Source organism: Betta splendens, chromosome 17 (genome assembly GCF_900634795.4).
Source record: "Betta splendens chromosome 17, fBetSpl5.4, whole genome shotgun sequence".
NCBI lineage: Eukaryota > Metazoa > Chordata > Actinopteri > Anabantiformes > Osphronemidae > Betta > Betta splendens.
Window position 1 is genome coordinate 12,475,506 of NC_040897.2, and position 15,716 is coordinate 12,491,221.

Below are 15,716 nucleotides of genomic sequence, written 5' to 3' on the forward strand. Positions count from 1 at the left end.
ATCTCTGCTGCCCTGATGTTTATGGCATCGCCCGTCCTCCATCACCTCCTGGACTCGTCAGCGTGGACTTCCCTTTTCTCCAGCTCCGCTCGTTCACCCAGCTGCACTTGACTGATGACCCCACTTTTTATTGCATGCATTACACAACCATTTATGCATTTGTCATTATAAATACTCACGATAATAAAGCTTCCACGGCAGTTTAATGACGGCCGCGTCCATCTCGGCCGCTAGATGGCGCTCCTGTGACGTGCAGCGGAACTCTCAGACCCTCATCGTCTGTATTTATTCCATTAACAGACACACAAAAGCTTTTGTACTGACAGTAAATAGCTAGAACCATCTGACATTTCCCTTCCATCTGTGTAAGCAGAGCTCAGCTGTTAGCGGTACAGGCTTTGTTTTGTCTTGAAGCCATGTTTCAGTGTTGGTGTCATGACTGTTCCTTTCTTCTCATTATCAGCGATCCTGACTTCTGTGTGGTTCTCTTCATCAGACTGAAGGACAATGGTCCCACTGTGGTTCCTATCCAGGAACTGTTTCAGCCCAGCCATTTACTGGTCTGAGCTACTGGATCTACTGGTTCGGGGGCTAAGACCTCTGAGAAACGGCCAGAAGAGCAGCGATCGTGTGGTAACCCAATGCGCCAATTACAACTTCCCACAGAGGCTGAAATCAGAGCTGTGAGGGATTTCAGGTAGTCGGGGCCGACCTGGGTCATTGTTGGGGCAGTCGGAGCCGAGGGGCACAGATTCCTTCGATGTGGAAGTAATGCTTCTGAATAAGGACGTCAATAAATGAGACACTTAAATAGAATTTGTTTATATTCTGTGCACAATAACATGAAAGGATGCAGCATTCAGTCAATTGTCTGTTTTTGTAGATGCATGAAACTTTGAAATGGTGATAAATGAAACTTTTAAATCACACATAAATGACACATTTCCCATTTAAAAGCAGCTGAAGCCGGTGTGAGTGAGGCGCCTCGTAGATAACAATCAGGTGTCTCTGCGCCGCCACAATCACCATGATTTGCTCCTTTGTGTGCGCCTCCTCTCCGGTGTCGTCACGCGTCTCACTTTACTGAACCGACCGGCACAGATTTCAATCTTAAACCAGCATGTGCGTCTGGTCAGCCTGGCATTTTCCTACCTTAGCGCGAGTCAAAGCATGAGCAAAAGCAAAAGTAAAGCAACCGCGTCGACGCGTGGGGAAAATTACCAGGACAAAAGTCTCTGCACCTTTAAAACCACTGCTTTTTTCCAGAGAGCAGAAAGGGACCCTCCCTTTAAAAGCGGCTGCGTTCCTCAGGTCCCACAGGAAAAGCTCCAGATCATATCGCCTCCTCTTCCATTGTGATACTGCGGCGGCCGTATCTCTGTGTGGATGCTGCAGCAACACACGTCTATGACTTAAAAGAAGATTTAAACGTCACACAGACTTTAAGCACCGGAGAGACAGTGCAAGGGTTGTAGCTTATCAGCTGTGTTGCACCAGTTCCCCTATAATTCACGCACTTCTGTTGATTTACAGACACCAGACATCTTTGCACACAGTGTGTCGACTACCAGAGCAGGTGAAGTAGTGAAATAATCTTTTCTGTGTCACGAGAGGTCAACGCTCTCGTACTCGCCGTGGTCCGAGTCCTCCAGCTCGATGCCCGGCACCAGGCTGTAGTATTCGGTGGACTGGCTCAGATAGGCCTTCTCCCTGTCGGCCGAGTCCTTCATCACCTCCGTCACGCTGACGGTGTCCAGCTCCGTCCTACCGGCCCCGTTGGGCCCCTGGGAGCCCGGCCTCCCCTCGGTGGAGCCGGAGCAGCGCGAGGACGCGCGGGGAGTGGACGCCGCCGAGCCCAGCTTGACCTCCACCTCCTCGTAGAGGTCCCGGCTGCTCCCCAGGAGGGTGGAGGCCGGGCGCAGCAGCAGCTGGTTCTTCAGGATGCCCTCGCTGCCACGGGGCCCGGCCTCGCTCTGCACGGCGGCGCCGGCGCCGGCCGCTGACGCCGGCCCGCCGCGCTGCTTCTGCCCGTTGGGGCTGAAGCTCCGCTTCCTGGAGGAGCCGAACACGGACGCCTCCTTGGACCTCCTGCCGCAGCACCAGCAGAGCACCAGGGCGGAGAGGATGACGAGGGGCAGCACGATGAAGAGCGCCGTGAGGCCGGGCGGGCGGCAGGCGTCCCTGAGCCGCAGCGACCACACCGTCCGGCCCACCAGGTGCCGGGGGGAGACGCAGGTGAGGTTTCCCAGCAGGCCCTGCAGCTGGGCGGTCCGGTTGGCCCTGGCGCCGTCCTCCAGGCCTTCCAGCAGCAAACAGGAGCAGTCCCAGGGGTTTGAGTCCAGCTCCAGGCGCTGCAGACGGGGCTTCTGCAGCACTGAGCTGGGGAGGAACTGCAGCTGGTTTCCTTGAAGGTCCAGCTTCTCGATGCTGTCTGAGTTCCGCAGGAAACCGTCCGGAAGCTCCCGGAGCAGGTTCCAGCTCAGGTCCACCTCCGTGAGGCTGGGCTGCCGGGCCAGAAAGTCCCCTGGCAACGCTTCGATGACGTTATGATGCAAGTAGATCCTCTGCAGCGCCGTGGACTCCGTTCCACTCATATCCACAACGCTGATGTTGCAGTGGGAGAGGTCCAGAGTCTGGACGACGGTCCCGTTGGTGAACACAGACCAGCGCACGCGGCCCAACGCGGAGCCAGAGAAGTTCAGGCAACACGCGTCCGCAGGAAGCTCCGAGGGAAAGTGGGACAAGACGGTGGCGTCCGGACACACGCATGCGTCCACGCGTCCCGCCGTCACCAGCAGCAGAGCGAGCAGGAGGCCCCGCGCGCAGAACATGCCTGAAAGAGAGAAGAGGGAGGTCAGAGGCAGAAAAGCTTGGTTCACGGCATCAGCGCGCATCACACTCGCCTCCTGCTCTCGGTCTCAGCACTGCAGGGGATGCGTTCAGGGACGCGCGTGCGTCTGTAGACCCGCTGCTTCTCCGAGGGTTCCCGGTTGCTGCGAGCATCACCGTTGGCATAGCAACAGGGGTCACCGGGGACCGGGTCGCAGTGTTTGGCTGCGGGAGAGGAAGCTGGTTACTATGACTTTCACGCGGAGGCGGCGCCGCTCATTGGTGGAGGGGAGTCGCACAAACCTGGCTCAAAGGCACAAGTGCTTGTGTAGATCAGTCAGTCCCCACAGACCAAACAGAGGCCTGCATCTACATCATGCTTCTGGTCCAGTCTGGAGGAGGAAACGGACATTAAATCATCTTAGTGCATCTGTCAGACACCGTATGTGGATGACTTCATGCAGAAACAAAAGGAGCGAACACACAAAACTAAAAACAGAGAGACGTCAACAACTCTCCAGTAGTAAACAGTGATTCCAGAGCGACTTCCACTTCCTCAGGTTCACAGTAATTTAATGCAGAAATGACCACGTCTCTGTCGCTGGAGGAACGGGACACAACACTAATTGCCGGTCGTGCCCCGAAAACGGAGCATAAAAGCAGATGCGGTCGACACAAACAGGGCCGGTCTGTTCCGAATGACGTGCGCGCGAGGCAGGATGTGACGGACGCGGGGCGAGAGCGGGTCGCGACACCAGACTTCCTCGCTGGAAAGGCAGCAACGAGCCGACTCCCATCAGCGGCGGGGCGTTCAGGGACCCGCGGGCCTCGGCTGCAGCCAGTGTGATTGTCTACCAACAACCGTAACACAAAGCTTCGTGCCTCCTGCTGAATAAATGCCTAAATAAACCCACAAAACACACAGAGAGTGAAGGAAATAACCTCCTTATATTCATACACTGCAAAAAAAGGCAATAGATGAATAAAGGCTCAGTAAAAACTACCAATAACCTTTAGGATCAAGACCTTTAAATAAAATGCACCCGGGTAAGATAAGAAAACATGCAGGCAGGGAAAATACACAAAACAATTAGAAGTGATAAAAACATGAGCCGAGCGGCCGGTCTCTTAAACAAACGCAGGAAGTGCGGCTCCGTTCCCAGGTCCTCGACTGCTCCTGAAGGCACCAGTGAACGTTTGCATGAACCTGAGGAAGCCGCAGCGCTAAACACACTGCCTGCGCTTTATAATTATGTGTGATGCACTCACTGAATGAAGATCTGCGAAGCGCACGTGCGCGGGCATTTTTGGAACTGTGTAATTTCTGTGTGAAGCCAGCACGCAGGTGCACGAACGAGGGTCCTTTACTGTGACTCATCCTTTAAATCTACACCGCGAAGGATCCTACAGGCTGTTGGGGAAGCAGAACCGGCACTGGATCTAGATTTTGACCCAAAGCTCGACCTTTTCGGTGCTGGTCAGTCGTGCCTGAGGGTTGGAGCTAATCTCACCCTGCACTGCTGAGCCTTTGGTTCCAGCTCAGGGGCTCGACACATCATTTTCATTAGAGTCGGACGCTTCAGCTTTAATTTATCAGTGTGTGAGTTGGTCATGGGTTAAAATACGTCTAGAGAGTCAAACCCACATCTCAGTGTGATAACAGAAACAGAGACCAGTGTTTGTGGTCTGAGCACATCTGCTTTGTTAGCAGTTTCTGCAGATGTGTATCAATCACTCACTCTAAATATTGACATCTGAGCAGACCTTTGGATTTAGAATCAAAGGTTGACAGTGGGAGCTCTGTGTGTGTGTGTGTGTGTGTGTGTGTGTGTGTGTGTGTGTGTGTGTGTGTGTGTGTGTGTGTGTGTGTGTGTGTGTGTGTGTGTGTGTGTGTGAGAGAGAGGAGCCAGGTCTTAATCTGGAGAACATGGATGATCTCACTCACAAACAATGTGAGTTGCTACATCCCTTCTGGCTGCAGCTTCCTGAAGCAAAGCTCTCCGTTCTCATTCACTCTCAGTGAGTGGACGTGAGGCAGCACCACAGAGGCTCCTCTGGGCCCGTTGGTGGCTCCTTACACCATCACAAGACCATGTTTGACAGAAAAGCAAAATATGTAGAGAAACCCTTGAAAATGATCGAAAAAACGATCAATGCGGAAAAACACATTTTATTACAACTAGGTCACGCCTCAGAAATGAACAGGACTCATCCATAAAATACTATGGAAAAGGACAAAGTATAAATTATTACATTTCTGTAACACAATTGTGTGAATAAAGTAAACAAAATGTAAAAACAAAACTATAACGTCTGACTAATACTTGAAAATACTCTAACATAACTTCACAGCTGTTCCGAAGCTCTAAAGTAAAGCGTGTCATTTACCTTCTGCTGAAAGCTCCAGCTCCGACCAGGACCCGAACATCACACGCGCACCGGCAGCTGCTGCGTCCCTCTCCTCTCTGCATCCCGGCCGAGCCTCTCCTCCTCCGGACCCGAGGGTGTGTCTCCCTCCGAGGCAGCGCGTGTACATGCGGGTCCACTGGCGCGTGCTCGACCGCGGGGGTGGGTCGACGCGACGGCAACTGTCATATTTGATTCGCAAAGTTCAACCGACCTGCGGCCGCGGTGTGAGGCGGAGCGCCCCCTGGCGGCCGAGGTGCGCGTCTGCAAAAGCAGCCGCAAAACTATTTAAATCTCGGAAGAGGTAGAAAGTAACAGTTCAACAGATTTATTTAAATCACTATTCAGATTAACTTGACTAATTTCATCTTTGTCACGTTTCGTTCTATGACTTGTACTTTCAAGGTGTGGTTTTATTGCCCGACCAATAGATGTCAACGTCAACCAGGATAAGATTCAAACCTCGAGCAACACAAACTGGCTTCAACCAAATGCAGCAACTCTTTTTGCAGCAATTAATTTTCTGTCAGACAGGAGAGGACTCTTTTATATGTTCCTCGTATTCAAAAGTGAGTGTTTTTTGGGTCAGAGCACTGGAGATCTTTTCATTTTGTACAGTATCTTGATTATTTGTAGAGTTGAGGTTTAAATATTTTCGTTAGATCCTCTCAGGTAAAACACAGATTAGAATATGGATCTTGTGTTGAAGGCATTTATGCCGAGAACAATTAATAGATTTAATCAACATATACAAACAGGTTTTTATTCAGATATAAAAGATGGATGCAGTTGTACTATACACTGTTCAATGACAATAGTAAGAAATCTTTGAATTGCTACAAAATCAGTGTAAACATTTTCTGGTTGGTCATTTTCTTAAAGTCTCTGTGGCGACAAGAGTGCTTAGTGTAAACAACGCACAGCTGGATTTAACACTGATGGACACACACACACACACACACACACACACACACACACACACACGCACACACACTAAGATGCAGGCCCTCGGGTCGCGGCCTGTGAGAGTAACTTTATCGTAGTGCAGATTCTCCGTTTCTTCATCCCAGGAGTCCACACTGAGCCGCTCTGCGCGACCCCCCCCCCCCTCGGACTCCGCCTCAGTCTTTAGCTGCACTTGGGCTTAAGCTGCTAGTTACGAGGAAGACAGGTTTTTAGGTGGCTGCTGAAAAATAAAGTGTCCACCTTTAAAACACAGCGCACGGTTTTCTTTGTGATCCCGCGTTCATTCCTACTAAATATGGAGCCAGTCACAGAGTTAAAAACAGCTCACTGGTGATTATGTATAAAGAATTGTGACACCTGGAAAAGTCCCAGTGTGATTATGGCTCCAACGAGATGCTCCTGGTTCCGCTGCTCCTGTCGTTTGATCGTCATATTTACAATGCAGAGATGAGGCTAAAGTGCTCGGGACAGAAAAGCCCTCAACCGTTCCGGGTCGTGACGCTTCAAAATGAGGCTTCTGTCAGTCATTGCCAGAAGCAGCGCTTGCGCGTTCTCCCCGTGTCCGCGTGGGTCCTCTCCCGGTTCTTCAGCTCCAGAGTTGGCGTTTGAATGGTGCCATCACGAGTCCAGGTAGATGGAGAAGATCTGGCTGAGGCAGCGGTCCACACCCCCCGTCTGGAAGAGGAAGCTGTCGTCGGGGCACGGGGACATGGAGAAGCCCCCCCCCGCCTGGCCCTGCAGGTCCTGCAGCAGGTCGAACCCTGAAAGGGGCACAGAGTCACTGTAAATGGTCTGAGTTCGCTCTCGCACGCGGGGCGCGCCGGCGCCTCACCTGCACAGTGGGGAGCGGAGGGGCTCGAGATGTAGCTGACGGCCTCCAGGCCTCCATCGGCGGCCGGCTGCGCCGCCCTCCCCTGAGCGAACAGGCAGCCTTGCACAGACAGAAGCAGCGGGTTGCTGGCGGCGGTGGGGGGGGGGGCGTCGCCGGCACCTTGCTGCTGCTGCTGCTGCTGCTGCTGCTGCTGCTGCTGCTGCAGGAACGCCTGCGGCTGGAGGCCGTAGCTCTTGTGGTAGGGGTCCGAGGACGCGCCCACCTGGCGCCGCTCCGCCGGCGCGAACAGGGGCGGCGCTCGGTTCCTGTTGAAACGGCACCGGGAGGCGGTTAGTTCTCATGCATCCAACATCGACACCCAGAACCTGTCAGCTGGTCGTTTCAGGTGCATTTTTGGACCGACTCTCAGTGTTTTGCTGTTTCCTTTAAGTTCACCAGCTAAATGTGCAGCTGCATTTAATGCACAGACACGAGGCTGGTAGCAAACGTCTCGTCCAGAGTTTAATAAGCCTCAAAATGTCCACGTACTCATTAAAAGTCGGTTTAGGGCCGAGCACGAATGCATTAGACCTAGAATTCAAAGCCACTGTCTTTTTTTTAAGTGGGTGAATGCAAATGAAACCTCATGGGGGATTAATAGCTGACAGAGTCCAGATTCACTCCTAAAATAATGGCTTTGTTTTGGACTTCCTGCCTGAGCGGACGTTCACCGCAAGATTTAGGAGCCAGAGGTCGTGATCCGACCGGTCGCCACGGGAACAAACGACGGAACAACAGCAGGGTTTCACCTGGGTCCACTTCTTATGGGAAATCCACCCTCAGGTGAGGGTCAGTCCAACTCCACTTTCTTCTTCCCCACTTCAGCCCAGACTAACATATTTCAGCTTGAAGTGGGGAAGCAGCTGCTACGAGGCACAAACGCGTAAATACCGGACCTACAATGAAACCCCCCCCATAAACAGCGCCGTTTAAACAAGTGTCCGTGTTGGGGGTGATGTGGGCGGGCTCTGTAGCCATCGCTACGCTGCAGGAATGTGCTGACTGTGCACAAACACTCTGACTCAACATGGAGCGAGTGAGTCAGTGGAGCCAAGCTGACGAAGAGAAAGAGAGGCAGCGGAATCTCTCTGAGGAGATACAGAATGCGGCTGAAAGGCCCAGTATGGCATCCAAGCCCTCCACCTCCCCGACCACTCTCCTGGATGATGCACCGCAGCGTATTGGTCCCCAGAGAGGCAAATGGCCGCGGTTTGTGCTGGAAAGGTTTTAGTGGACTTCATAAACAAGCCAGGTCCCGTCAGAGATACTGACGGCTTCTGGCCCAATCGCCGGCCACGCACACATCTGACCGGCTATAAAACAGGAAATGCTTGGAGATTTCTTTACATGTCTATCATTTATCATCCCCAGATCTCTTTATTACCCATTTCACATGTCAAATGCTATTATGCTGAATTTAACAGCCTCTGCTTTCGGTGGAGAAACGCAATAAAAGCCAAAATTAATCAGAAGACCTTTCTGGAACCCAAACTGATGAAAGTTACAGATGGCTGCGGTTTCCCAAAGTAATAAAATCCAGCCCTTCTATAGGATTATGTAAACAGAGTCGGCTTTGATTTAATACGACTGCTGACGTGAGCGTCCTGCGATGAGCCCCAGACGTCCGACGCTGCTCCGGGTCCCCGCTCCGCGGCCCCTGGGGCCCTTGGAGCCCCCCGTGAGTCCAAACAGGCGCCCGCTCTGCCGCTCACATTCCTGCGACGCAGCAACATAGCTGAGATGTCTGAGCCCCAACGTCTCCATGCACCATCCTGACGGCGAAGGGAGCACGGCGACGGGAAACCGTTCTAGCATTTCTAACATCTGGAATGAGAGGAATTCTGGTGCAGAATTTAAATCCACAGCCGTTGTTTGATACAAGGCACCTACAGAATCCACTCACTGTGTCGCTTAACGTAAACTGCATTGCTTCTCCTTCCTATAAGAGGCAGTTCGTATCTGCAGGACGCTCGGCTCCGACGCGCCGATCCGCCGCCTCCTCAACGCAACCGCAGCACAAACAAACGCCGCACATCACAGATACCCGCTGACGGACAAGACTCCGGATCCCCCAAGTATTAAATAATTAGAAGAGGCTGAAATTGAAATGGCTGGTCTGGTCCAGAGTAAACACGCGCCTGGCAGTGAGGTCACAGCTCCATGGCGGCGCTGCCGCGACGCAGAGATACTTTACTTTCACGTGTTTAACGTCACGCTAAGTCCTTCGGGGGAAAAACAAGTGCTTGTCTGGTGTTGGCTTTGGCAGCCGTCACATACTGTGGGCACCCGCGGGATTCGATCTTCCTCCGACTCTATAAAGAGACGTCAATGCCCAGATTGTGCAAAGCTTCATGGAAGCTTTGGCTCCGAGCTCTGAGGCACAGGAGGCAGAAAGGTCCCGCATCGAGTCCAATGCAATCAAAAGCCCTGCAAAAACGCCCAAACTCACCTGTGCATCATATCCAACTCGATAAACTTTAAATAAAGTTTGCAGATGTTGGTTTTGCTGATGAACAGGCTTTCATTAAGTCATGAACTTCAGATGAAATCACAGCTGCTGATAGAAGCACTTACAGTAACCATCAATTATTTTCTTATAAAAACAGTAACTGTAGCTGAAATCTTGGTTAGTCTGAACCTTTTAACGTGATCTGAATTTCATTTTGAGCTTTTCAGCATAATAACTTCCCCTAAATGCCTTTTTCTTTAGGCACAAAACCCAAAAGACAGAACCATGTTTGGGCTGTGAACGGTTTACTGGATTTCGTAAGAACGAGGACGTGCATAATATTACGTTTTCTGGAACATTCAGTTCACAAGCTGTTTTTTTGAGGCGCAGCTCAAGGTTCTCATCATTTTCCAGGTAGTGGATTTTGGAAATTTCACATGGATTTCTTGAAACGAAGAATGTGATTCAAAGTATGTGAAACTAAAAAAGAAAACAAGCTGTTTTTCTAGAGTTCTGTGTCTCCAAGTGGAGCAAACAACCTCTTTCTGTTAAATGTGAAGATTTCATAACACATATCAAAAATGTAAACTCAGATTTCTTGGACATTCTTGTCGCTGTTGAGGCAACAAAGGTTGGTTTTCAGACAAACCTTCAATGACCAATAATTTGAGGCCATTATTGTCCAGGATCTGGCGCCCTGGAGGCTTTCAGCTGTATCGTTTAAGGTCCTGCTTCTACTTTTGTACTGGAATAGCCAACTTTTGTCTCAGTTTACAGTACACGCGAGCTCTCTGGCTTCCAAGTGCCTGACCAGTGCAACCACAAAGCCGTAGCTGCATCCCTGGTGATAATGCGTCTGGTTTATTCAAGAATGCGTCCGCTCACATCACCCGGCCTGTTTATAGACATGTGCTCTCCAGACTGGAGCAGCGAAGTGCAGCAAAGTGAATTCTAAACACGTTAAAGCAAACTTTGATGGCTGCGCGAGGCTGTTACATGATTTGGGGGTTTGACACAGCGCAGGGGTGTTGAGCAGTTTAAAGGGATTTAATCCACATGAGACTCGTTTAATAAATGCATTTAAGGCGTATAAAAAGGCAACAGATTTCGGGGGTGAACGCCCAAAAAGAACCAAATTCACATGCGGAGAGGATCAGAAAACGCTGGTTCGTTGACACTATTTTCATCGAGTTCTGCTGAGTTCTATTGTGTTGGGTTGGCAGGAGGAATCTGAGCGGCAGATAAGAGCGCGCTACCAGACGCCACCGGGGGTAAAACGGGAAAACATGTGGACGCAGTGGCAGATTCAGCTCGGTGCCTCGTTAAAGAGCTCTGCCTTCAGCCAATTAGAGAAGTATCATTTGAAAACTGTGAGGCTCTAAAGCAAAGCGGCACCACAGGACGCGGGTTTAAAATGGGGAAAAAAAAGGAACGCTGACACAAAACTGCTGTTGGGCTGCCCACGAGCAAGGCACTAAGCATCCAAAAGAAAAACTGGCCCCGGTGCTTTTGTGAGATGAAACATAAAGGAGTTTGATGATGATGCAGATGCAGTGTTCGGCCTGATGTGTGTCTCACCCGTCTGGGCTCGTTCCTGAAGACACCGGGCTGCTGGCGTCAAAGTTCCCGCCCAGGCCCGGATACCTCGCGCAGGCGTCAGCCGACGGGGGGAGGAAGCCGTTCCCCCTGCTGTCGACGGCGCTGCTGTTTAAGTACACGCCTGGAACAGAGAAGCGGCGTCACAGGACTCACGAGCATTTGCACAGTTTGCAGGTTGACCGCGACGTAATCACGTGCAAAGATGCTGGTCGTCATAGCGACCAGCATCCGTCCCTTCACCCTGTGTCAGTAACTGTTTCCCTCCAGACAAAATGGAGGCGTTGTCATTTCCTGGACTCGTGTGACATCGACTCACGGGAACTAAATGAAGCTAATTGGTGAAAAGCTGGTGAAAACTGTGAACAACGTAATCAGTGCCGCCCTCCGAGCGTTACTTCGCCTCCACCGCCTCCAGGTGCTGAGAGCAGAGCGTTCCAGCTGACGGTGATGTGACGTGTCATCACATATTAAACCTACATAAGGTAACATACACATGTACACACAAGCTTTCAGGCTCTGACATTTGAACATGTCTCGTATGAAGAAAGTCCTGTTGCAACATTTTCGAGATTAAACACTGACATGCTTGTTTCACGTTGGATAAACATTGCTTGTACTGAGCCATTTGAGACTTTTCCCTCGGTCTTCTGTGTAAAACTGCAAGTAGTCTGAAGTAATGGACACGGACAGCTCTCCTGGACACTCTCCCCTCGTTTCTGCCAAGTGAGCCTCAGTGTACCTGACAGCTTCTTGATCGTGGTTCAGCCATTGAAAGGGAGAGAAAATGAGCTTGGCTGGGAACGGCGCTTGGAGAAGCTGAAGGACGAGCGGGGCGAGAGCCAACCCGCCCGCAGCCAGTGCCCGGTAATTGGACAAGGTAAACACTGGCATGATGAGCTATCATCCAAGGAATGGGAGCGGAGGGAGAGGAAACGGAGCAAATGAGGCCATGGGAGAAAATGAAAGAGACAGTTTAACAGCCCAGGTGTTCACGGCAATTACCCCTTTGTTTTTGGTCTCCTCCACGGGGGCGTCGGAGGCTAAACACAGATTTCCACTGGTTTTTGCTACTGTACTATTGCTTCTGTTGGTACCTGCGAAGTCGTCCAGGCCTGGAAGGGGCGAGCTGTTCCCGTGGAGCGAAGGATCGGCGCTGGTGAGGCGCTGCTTCGCCAGAACGTCGCTGAGGATGTCGGACTCCAGCAGGGCGTGAACCTGAACCTGGAGGAGAGAGGGAGAGAGAGAGAGAGGGAGAGAGAGAGAGAGAGAGAGAGCGAGAGAGAGAGAAGAGAGGAGAAGAGAGAGGGAGTAGGATAGATGAGGAGAGAGATGAGGTAGAGAAATAGAGAAGAGAGAGAGCGAGAGAGATAGAGATGGAGAGAGTAGCGTATAGGCTAGAGAGATAGAAGCAGATACGGAGTATAGTAGACGAAATCAGAGAGCGAGAGAAAATTCCTCTCTCTCTGGTCTCGCGCTCTCCTCTCGTCTCTCTACTACTCTCGTCTCTCTCTCTCTCTTCTCTCTCTCTCTCTCTCTCTCTCTCTCGCTAGCTACTCTCCTCCTCTCTCTCTCTCTCGTCTCTCTCTCTCTCCGCGTCGCACCTCCCTGTCTCTCCTCTCTTCTTTCTCTCTCTCTTCTCTCTCTTCTCTCTCTCTTTTCTCTCTCTCCTCTCTCTCTCTCTCCTCACCGAGATATCCTCGTGTATCTCTCACTCTTCTGGCGTCTCTCTTCCTTCTTTTTCGCTGCGCTGATCGCTTCGTCTCTTTGAATAGAGAGAGAGAGAGCACGGATGTGAGACGGCCAATTCTCGTTCTATGCCGTTGAGCAATCATCTCCCATGAAGCTGCCTTTTGAAAGGATTCTCTTCTCCTATGATGACTTACAGTAGATCAGCGGTCCCTGCAGGCAATTTTCTACCGTTCATTTTTCAAAGGCATCGTGCTCGCACCAGATGCCTGCTCCTCGTTTCGTCACGCGATCGCGCGTCTCCAGATACAACCAGGAACCCTGTTGGGCAATCGTACCCCTAAAACGTTCTAACGCAGTTAAGTCGAGGCAATTTGCTTTATTATCCGGCTTTACCCGCCGTTCCCCAGGACTTTCCACAACCACTTATCCACAGCTCCGGGACACGGAGGAGGCTCACAAAGGACACCCAGCGACCACAAGAGACGTTTGAATAATCAGTGAAAAATGTTCGCCCGAACCCGTGTTTATAGAGATACAAACGTCGACAGCAGTGACGCATCGGCGCGGAGACATGCGCGAGCGTGAGGCGTGCGCGAAGCGAGCACACGTGGTTCCGCTTAGGCCCAACAAGGCCGGGGAATCCACACAGAACCCCGGTGTCACTCACGGCCCACGGGAAACAAAGCAGCCCCAGATAAGGCTGAACAATGGGCTCCCTGTGCGCGCGGCTCCGCTGCGTTTCATCCGACGGGACAATGAACACGCCGCCGCTCGCTATCGCGTCCTCGCCCTGGAGGGACGTCGGTCAATGTGAGAAATGTTTTGGAAGAGCATTCTATGTTTTGGAGGTCAAAAGCGCACAGATATTATTAAAGTAAAATCAAGCTAACGGGTTAAAATCACAGGTAAACACAACCTACAGGTACAATATTCTAATTAAAGCCATTTTCAGGTCAAATACACTCTTCATTTTTGATGCGTTTCATCTGATCTGAGCCAAACAGTAACTAAAACAGCACTTTTGTCATGTGGTGGGCGAACACATCTGGGAACATCTGTCTGTCTAATTTAGGGAACGTATTCTGTGCATTTTCCTGCTCCTAGAAAAATGTCACAGTTATGATGAATTAGTTTGTCGTGGCTGGACGGTTTTCAAGGACTTGCATTAGGAATATATTTGGAACTGAATGGAGCCTATTCAAATGTACAGCAATGAAGGTGCTCATATTTTCTCATTCATGAGAATTTGTCTCATATACTTAATACTTAACTTAGTAATAGATTTAATTCCAATCAAGCCTTAAAAACGAATAGTTTTATTTGTGATATTCCTTCATTGCAACTGTCTGCTCCTCCACATTAGTCCCATTGAGGTTTAATTATCAGTGCTGTGTTTCTGTAACTGCTGACCACAGAAGTCATTCCACTGAACGGCCAGTGTAAATAAACAGCTCTCCTCCCGGTACCTTGACCTCCCGCTCCTGAAGGCCTTTGGCTGAATGAGCCTTGACATGTTTCCGTAAGGAGCTGGGGTCCGTGTATCGCTTGGTGCAGCCCGGGATCTGACAGGCGTACGGTTTCTGTGAACCAACCACAGTAGAAAACAAAACACAGTTCATTCACTGGTGGCACAGATATAAAGACTGAACCTGGATCTGCTCTGTTTGTGTCCTTCACTAACCTCGTCTACTTACTGTATTCAATATTAACGGCAACCATTACAAATCACTTCATATCTACAGTGCGCGGCCTCTCTGATTGTAAGGAGTTCATTAATCAGATTAGAAAATGTCAAAACATTCATTACATGATGTCAAACACTTAATAGAACTGCGTTTACAAAAAACTCCAACTGGGTGAGTCACGTCCAGATGTGTTGCAGGTGTAACGCTGCAAGCGCTTACCAGCACAAACATTTAGGATCAATGTTGAAACGTGAATCAAACGTGGTTGTGGAGCGTGACGACGGCACCCACAGTCAAAATACCACATGGTGTCAACATTTTACATTATGTGCCTCTCACCATTTAACTGTATATTTACCTTTCATCTGCCGGCTTGAGAGGAGAAAGAGAGAAAACAGTTCAGTGCTTCAGCTTTAAGACATAAATAGACACAATCAAGAGGTAAACTGTGAATCAGCAGCCGAGCGATGCGTGTTTGCAGTAACGCAGAGTAACAAATAATCTGCAGTATTCGCGTCTCAGTGTGTGTTTGAGCCTTTTCACAACCATGTTTGAATGAGCCTGTTTGCATGTGATTAGCTACAGATTAGTTCCTTTTTTAACAGGTGGCACCAATTAATGTTTAATGGAAACATGCTCAGTTTTTTACATTTTACACAATACTCTGACGAAAATACTCCACAGCCAACTTACTACAAAGCCAAATTACTTTTCAAAATAAAGTCCATTTAGTCTTAAAACCTGATTCTGGACATAACTTTCACTCTTGACAGCTTAAGGTCTGTTCTGTTTTTCGACCAAAACCTTTGTGTAATCCTTTGGAGACGACAAAATTACATTTGCATTTGCTGTCATGCAAACGGCTGTGACATACTGTAGATCTGGTGTCAGCGCACGCTCCTCTGCGGCGTTTAAGTTCACAGAAATTGGGCAATATCCTGGTCTTATGAAACGATTTCTGAGCACCGTCCCCCGGGAGACCAACGCAGGGCTCCACAAGTTCAACCAGATAAAGTTGAAATGAAGTGTGGCGCGTTCCAATCATAAATGAATAGAAGTAGCTTAAAGGGTGCGTATGCGCGTTCGATGCAAAAGCATTTGGACGGGGAGACGCTGCTGTGGTCTCACATTTAAGGAGGCGCTCGAGGAGTTCATTAAACGTTCTGGAGGATGAAAACCAATTAACGCAGGTCTGACAGCTGTTCGTTGGTCTCATTATTGA

The 15,716-nt window shown here is 50.2% G+C and overlaps 2 protein-coding genes across 3 annotated transcripts; both read right to left on the reverse strand.

The window, feature by feature from the left end:
- Positions 1-806: 806 nt before the first annotated feature.
- On the reverse strand, positions 807-5,369 carry si:ch211-106k21.5 (SLIT and NTRK-like protein 3). Of its 2 annotated transcripts, XM_029132778.3 has the most exons (5): positions 5,218-5,364; positions 4,775-4,902; positions 3,133-3,221; positions 2,904-3,054; positions 807-2,833 (listed from the first exon to the last, which is right to left on the reverse strand). In XM_029132778.3, the coding sequence occupies exons 4-5, from the start codon at positions 3,013-3,015 to the stop codon at positions 1,605-1,607; spliced, it is 1,341 nt and encodes a 446-aa protein (XP_028988611.1). In that variant the 5' UTR covers positions 3,016-3,054; positions 3,133-3,221; positions 4,775-4,902; positions 5,218-5,364; the 3' UTR covers positions 807-1,604. The 2 variants fall into 2 exon arrangements, with proteins under 2 accessions (XP_028988611.1, XP_040924197.1); XM_041068263.2 differs by lacking the exon at positions 4,775-4,902 and having other exon boundaries at positions 5,218-5,369.
- A 613-nt stretch (positions 5,370-5,982) lies between these two features.
- On the reverse strand, positions 5,983-15,707 carry LOC114844449 (zinc finger protein GLIS1-like). Its single transcript, XM_055503855.1, has 5 exons — positions 14,276-15,707; positions 12,215-12,341; positions 11,100-11,241; positions 7,034-7,338; positions 5,983-6,962 (listed from the first exon to the last, which is right to left on the reverse strand). The coding sequence occupies exons 1-5, from the start codon at positions 14,426-14,428 to the stop codon at positions 6,820-6,822; spliced, it is 870 nt and encodes a 289-aa protein (XP_055359830.1). The 5' UTR covers positions 14,429-15,707; the 3' UTR covers positions 5,983-6,819.
- Positions 15,708-15,716: the final 9 nt, after the last annotated feature.

Bases quoted from the DNA above. Each gene is read 5' to 3' on its own strand.
- LOC114844449 (XM_055503855.1), bottom strand. From the start codon at position 14,428: ATGAACTGTGTTTTGTTTTCTACTGTGGTTGGTTCACAGAAACCGTAC. The intron at 12,342-14,275 runs GTACCGGGAGGA...TCTCTCCTCCAG, and splicing joins TTCAGGAGCGGGAGGTCAAG to GTTCAGGTTCACGCCCTGCT. The intron at 11,242-12,214 runs GTACCAACAGAA...TCTCTGTTCCAG, and splicing joins AGGCCTGGACGACTTCGCAG to GCGTGTACTTAAACAGCAGC.
- si:ch211-106k21.5 (XM_041068263.2), bottom strand. From the start codon at position 3,015: ATGCCAACGGTGATGCTCGCAGCAACCGGGAACCCTCGGAGAAGCAGC. The intron at 2,834-2,903 runs GCGAGTGTGATG...TCTCTCTTTCAG, and splicing joins GCTGAGACCGAGAGCAGGAG to GCATGTTCTGCGCGCGGGGC.